General features: G+C 28.1%; 1 protein-coding gene across 1 annotated transcript; it reads right to left on the bottom strand.

Moving 5' to 3' along the window:
- Window positions 1-5,994: 5,994 nt before the first annotated feature.
- Window positions 5,995-6,765, bottom strand: KY384_006923 (uncharacterized protein; the record flags this gene model as incomplete). The annotated part of the gene is made up of 3 exons (XM_044815416.1): window positions 5,995-6,441; window positions 6,494-6,610; window positions 6,664-6,765. 3 exons carry the CDS (start codon window positions 6,763-6,765, stop codon window positions 5,995-5,997), a joined length of 666 nt encoding a protein of 221 aa, XP_044667290.1.
- Between the last annotated feature and the right edge of the window lie 270 nt (window positions 6,766-7,035).

Below are 7,035 nucleotides of genomic sequence, written 5' to 3'. Positions count from 1 at the left end.
CTCTATAAGTTATAGTAATAAATAATCCTTTAGATTATTTTTCTATTAGTTAAGTATCTTTTTTAATATATATACTATCTTTTAAAATTCTATATAGAATGCCTAGAAAAAATATATTCCTTATTTAAAAATAATATACTTTTATTTTATATTACTAATATAATTATAATCTTAGTATAGAGTATTAAAATAATTAAAAAGTATTTATAGTTTTAGAAGAAAAATAGAATTATTATATTTATTATTTAAAAAGGTAGTAGTAAAGTTAAGTATATTGCTTTTTAACTAACTTTTAATATATATAATTTATTTATTAGCAATAAAGTATTTATTTTTATTATAATTAAACTTATCTATTATTAAATTTTTCTATAAATAATATATAACTTTGCTATTTAGTATTGCTATAAATTATTTAAAGTTAGTAATTTTTCTATAATAGCTTAGTATAATTTTAGCTATTATTACTTTATATTTTATCTTATATTTAGATATAGTTCTATACTAAAGATTTAACTTAAGCTTTAAAAGATCCTTTTTATTATATATAAAAGCTTGCAAATTATTATTTAGCTAGTTTACTTCTTTTAGCTCTTTTTATATTTCTTTTAACTATTAGTTAACTTTATTAATATTTTAAGTTACTTTTTTATATTTCTTAAAGAATATATCTAGATATAAAGCTAATTATTAGAAGATTTTAAACTTAGACTAAAGCTTAGTATCGCCTCCTAATTTCTTATTATATTCCTCTTATTATTTAAAAAAATTAATACCTTAGATATTAAAGTTTTTTATTTCTTTTAACTCCTCCTAAATTATACTTTAATAAAAAATATTATTAAGTCCTTTTTATTTAACTTAAATATCTTATATACTTATCTATAAACAATATTAATTTTTAACCTTTTAAAGATTAGTTTTTTAATTAACTATATTGCTTATTTAGTTATTATTCTTTATTGTAATATATTATATTTAATAAGCTTAGGAACTTTATCTACTTTTGTTTAAGTTTATTATTTAGTTACTATTTCTTTTAAATATAGCTATTATCTTTTTTTATAACTTTCTTTAAATATATAGAAATTATTTTTAACTACTTCTTTATTTAGTTGTATGGTAGCAACTAGAATTAGGGGTAAAAACTAATAATAGTCTAGCCCCTAATAAGGTTTATTTTTATAATATTATTACTTAGATATTATAATAGTAGTAATAATCTTAGTTCTAATATTAAAAGTCTACTTAGGGGTAAAAACTAGCTCCTAAAGCCTAAAAAAAACGAAGAGAACTAAAATAAAGAACTAGTTCTATTTTAGGCAAAAACCCTACTTATATACTTAATAAATATCGCTATATATTAATCTTCTAGTTTATATATATTTACCCTTATATAAAAGCAGTTTACAATACTTGCTAAGCCCTTAACACCGCTATTTCCGTATAACTAGGAGGGATGTAATCTAGATTATAATATAAAATAACTTAAAATAAAAAGAATTAAATAAAAGTAATAAAATATAATAGTTTTAGTTATAACTCTAATATATTAAAAACTTAAGTTATTTTAGTAACTTTAGAAAGTATTTTAAAAGCTAGTATTTCTTATTTTCTATAACTTTTTAAAATATTTATATATTAATATTAATTTATTTAAAGTATAAAACTTTATTATTATATTTTATTATATTAAAAATAACCTAAAACTAAAAAAGTCTTTTTTATAAATATTAGTCTAGCTAATAATATTTCTAAGTAAAAATTTAAATAATATAAAAAAATAATACTAGCCTATAGAATTAGAAGTAGCTAGAATTATATAAGTTTTAAGAAAAATATAATATATAATAGAATTAGTTTTAAAAAAATTAATAGTTATTTATACTAATTATACTACTATAGTAAATATTATTTACTAAATAAGCTTTACTACTTTTAATATAAATAAGCTAAACCTTAAGCTAATAAAAGCTTTTTAATACTTATTAAGTTTTAATATTAATATTTAATATAAACTAAGTAAATTAAATACTATTTTAAATATATTATTATATTTAGAAAGATTAGCTAAAAATATTTTTAATAATATTAATTATATTAAAGAAATAAAAGTATTTTATATTATTATTTTTAATAAACTATCTATTATAGATAAGCTTTATATATTCTATATTTTTTTTATAGAAATATTTAATAATTTTAAATAAAAACTAAAAAATATATATAAAAGTAATAAAGAATAAAAGAAAATATTAACCCTATTTAAGTCTAGGAATAATAATAATAAAGAGATATATAATACTAGTATTAAATTCTAGATATATAATAATTTAATTTATAAAATTAATAAAGAAGATAAAAAGCATCTTTATATCTTATATTCTTTAAAATAAAATATTTTTTATTTTACTTATAATGTATCTAGTTATAGTAGTCTTTACTATACTTATAAATATATATCTTTATCTTTCTTTATCTATTAGCTTTATAAATAGTTAAAAAACTATTTTTTCTATTACTTTAAATACTAGCTTTATTAAATAATCTGCTATTTACTATATAGATAGCTATAGCTAATAGATATACTAGTAATTCTATTTTTTACTATTACTATAAACTTTATTATAAACTTGCTAGAGTTTAGACTAGATAAACTTAATATACTTTTTACTTTAATATATAAGTTTTTAAAGAAAGTACTTTTAATTACTAAAAAAAAAACTAGTTAATTAAATAATAAGCTAATATTATATTAAAAGAGCTTCTATTCTAAAACTAAAGAGTTCTAAGCTACTTTATTTTAAACTATAATATATAGTTTATATTATTATTTTAGTATATAATCTTTTAAATATTAAGTATAAAACTACTTATATTAATAGTATATTACTTTTAAACTAATAATTAATTAAAAAAAACTAATTAAATAATTAAAATTGCTTTAAAATTTTATTATTTATAGTTAAACTATATTAATTAAGTTAATATTCTTCTATTTATTAGTATACTATTTAATAATTTTACTTATTTAATAACTAATTTCACTTTAAATAAAATTATTTATAGCTTTAAAGTAAAGGATACTATAAATTTATTAAATAATTTATTTTTAGAAAATTTTAATTAATTATACTTAATTAAAAGAAAGGAAGCTAATAATACTCTCTTATTCGTAAATACTATAATAAAAGTTTAATATAATTAATAATATATTAGTATTAATTTTTATCCTAGTAATAATATCTATTTAATATTATATAAGAGATATACAATTCTAGGCCTCTATAACTATAAACTAAGATAATAATAAGTTAGACCTTTTAAGGTTTTTAAGAAAGTTAGTAAAATAGTATACTAATTTAAATTTCTACCTATAATAAATATTTACCTTATAGTTTTAATAGTATAACTAGAAAAAGTATTAATATAAAAGGAGGATCCCTATAGTTAAATATATTAAGAAAAGACGCTAGTAGTTAAAGTTAAAGGTTTTAAAAGAAATAATTAATATAAGATTAAAAAACTACTAAAATAGAAAATCTATTATAGCAAACTTAGCTATTTAATAAAGTAGGAAATATTTAACTATAAATATAATATATAATATTATTATAATAACCTTATTAATAGGGCAAAAGATTTCTTAAATAAATATAATACTATATACTTAATTAATAAATAGAATATACTATAATTATAATAAGTTCTAGAATAATATATTCTAAAATAATAATAGATTAAACTACCTCTAGAACAATAAAGGTATAGTTAACTATACTAGTTATAATAATTTAAAAATACTTTTTAATATAATAAATAATAGACTTTCTATTTAAACGCTAGTATATATAGCTAATACTATATATAATATAGTATAGTATAGTAATAGTTATTATAATTATTAAAGCTTTTAGTTAGCGATTATTATTTTAATTATATATTACTCTAAGCAATATATATATCTAATATAGATATTAGTCTTTTTTATTCTTAGTAAGTATTAATAAAAAGTAGTTTTAGTTATAGCTTAGTAGTCTAGAACTAGTTCCGCTTTAAGCCTATATCTTAGATTAATCTTAGATCTTAGTTTTTTAAAATAATAATAAGATTATAATTCTAGATAATATATCTATAACTAGTCTATTTTAGGCTATACTTTGCTATACTATATTAATATTATTTATATACTTTTATAATATATTATTAGTTTTTTTAAAGTTGTTAATACTAAATTAAAAATTTATACTTAGATTATTAAATCGTCTATATTCAAAAAAAGAAATATTTCTTTAGGTAGAAGGAAAACGTATTTTTAAACTCGGATTTATTGGGGCTTATTTAAGTATGCCACCCCCTGCGTGGGACTCTTCTTGCTCCTCAGCCAATTGTGCGCCATTGATTCGTTATACATATCCTCTCTTCAACACAAGATCCCGAAGGTATCGAATCATCTATTCGAGATGTCGGCTGGGTCTATTACCACATTAGTCCCTCCAGTGACAAAGACAGCTTCATCAAAGGGAGTCGAAACAGATCATTTCTTCTGGTCGTACACGGAGGAGCCTCATAGAACACGAAGAAAGGCAATCATAAAAGCTCATCCTGAGGTCAGTACTTCTGCCACTGCCATTTGAAGATCAATTGATCTAATCATCCTGACTAGGTCACTAAGCTCTGCGGACCCGAGCCATTGACCAAATACGTCGTTCTCGCAGTCTTCAGTATACAGCTGAGTGTAGCAATTTGGCTTCGACACGTCCCCATTCTGTCATATCCATTCTTTCTTGCAGCCTACATAATTGGAGCAACGGCGAATCAAAATCTATTTCTTGCAATCCATGAGATATCACATAATCTGGCTTTTAAGTCACCATTGGCGAACCGACTGGCTGCAGTGTTCACCAATCTTCCTATCGGACTTCCCTACAGCGCTGCCTTTAGGGTGAGCACGTTCACTTACTCCATCAGAGCACTCAGATCCTGACATTTTCCAGCCATATCACCTGACCCACCATAAAGCTCTTGGTGTCGATGGCTTCGACACCGACCTCCCTACTGCTCTTGAAGCCTTATTTCTCAATTCTGTCCTTGGGAAGGCCTTTTTCTGTACATTCCAGATTATTTTTTACGCTCTTCGACCTATGATGGTTTATCAACTGCCATTCACACAATTGCACCTTTTCAACATCTTCATTCAGCTTTTATTCGACTGTGTTCTGATAAAATATGCGGGCATGAACGCTTTCGTGTATTTGATTTTGAGCTCTTTCCTTGCCGGCTCATTGCACCCATGTGCTGGTCACTTCATAGCCGAGCATTATGTTTTTGGAAAAGTTTCAATAACGACTTCGGATCTGGCGGACGCGGTCGTCGTGCCCGAGACATTCTCGTATTATGGCCCTCTGAACTTTTTCACTTATAATGTAGGCTTACACAACGAGCATCATGACTTTCCGGCGATTCCTTGGACGCGGTTACCAGTCTTACATGAGATTGCTAAGGAATTCTACGCTGATTTACCTCACCACACGAGCTGGACCTGGGTGATTTGGCAATTCATATGGGACAAGGAAGTTGGCTTGTGGTGCCGTGTGAAGCGAAAAGGAACTGGGAGGAAGCTCGCTGACTAGCAAGAAGACGAGCTGGGTGGGTATAGACGGTACATACACAAATACTTGAACACGATTGGTAATGCGTGAGAAACGTGCTGACAGCAAAACGACTATGGAATGCCTTAGGCCACTCCGTCAAAGAGGAGTGTCATACCGAGGATGGCTTCAATGATCAATTTGTAAATATATAGCCTGACGACTAACACGATCGCAATTGCAGTGAGAACTCAGCGTAATGGCTTCTCCTACATCATTCCATCAAGCTCACGTCATGACCTAACTAGAGTATTGCTCGATCCTCGCCATACTCTTCAATCCCGATCGTTACGTCTGCGTAGCATAAAGGAGCCCAGTGATAATCCAACAGTTATTCTTCCACTCAGAAGAAAAAGTACGCAAGCAAGAAAGATAGTAGGCACAGGGCGGCCACCATCTGCACCGGAACGCCATCCGCCGGTTGTTGCTGGACCCCCATACCTGTCGTTCCGGTCGTGACGCGCTCGCGGGAGTCTTGATTAATAGCATCTGATTTGCGCTGTCGTAGTACTTGCTCTTCTGCCTGCGATGTCAAACTTTTGATCTTCTCCTTGGCTGCGGAAAGTTGCGATTCAAGTTCTTCCTTGGACGTAGGCACAGCGTTCGCTATATTTGGTATGATAGCACCTACTGTAGAAGACGGTGTCTCTCCTTTGTTGGCCTCGAACACACCTGTATTTGGTCTGGAGTCACTTGGAGCGGACCTAGTATCTGGTGTAACTGCCTGGGGCGCAGGAGAGGCGTATGAAGGGCTCCCAGTACCGTAAGCTGGTGGCGCCTCGTCCCCTGACTACCTTAAGTCAGAAAAATATCCATGGTTGACCACTGCAAGCGAGACTCACAACGCCGTTGACTTGTCTATGATTCGGGGTAGCAGCTGCTCCATCAGCAGGCAGGAATGAGACACGGATCTTCTTCTCCTCAATCTCGGTTTTTGCAGTCTTTTCCACATTGGACCACTGTCGAGCGTCAGCTCAAAGAGGAGTAAACGGGGTCTGAGCTCTGCACATACAATGATATTGGGACTTGGATTATCCCTTTCCGGCGTGATCGGGATGGACTGAACTAGGAACTTATCTCGACATCTCGCGTCTGGCGGAGGATCTTCTTTCATCGCCTGTAGCAGTACTATGGTAGAGATCAGCACTTCCAACCTGGTGGGTGCAATTCCTCATCTGTTGCATGCCTTGCACTTCCACCTCATGTCCGGCTTCTATGCGACCTAATCCATTCATCAACAAATAACCTAAACAGTAACCTCGAGAGCGATATACCAGAGTTTGGTCGTACGCAGTACTGCTTGGGTGCCGTCGTTTTGACCTGTAGTTCGTACGATCAGTATGCTGAGTAGTTGGCACAAGCTTTGACCGGATCCGCACTTTGA

This window comes from Bacidia gigantensis (genome assembly GCF_019456465.1).
Source record: "Bacidia gigantensis strain McMullin 20006 chromosome Unknown contig_255, whole genome shotgun sequence".
Lineage (NCBI taxonomy): Eukaryota > Fungi > Ascomycota > Lecanoromycetes > Lecanorales > Ramalinaceae > Bacidia > Bacidia gigantensis.
This window is presented reverse-complemented; position numbering and strand designations above follow the sequence as displayed.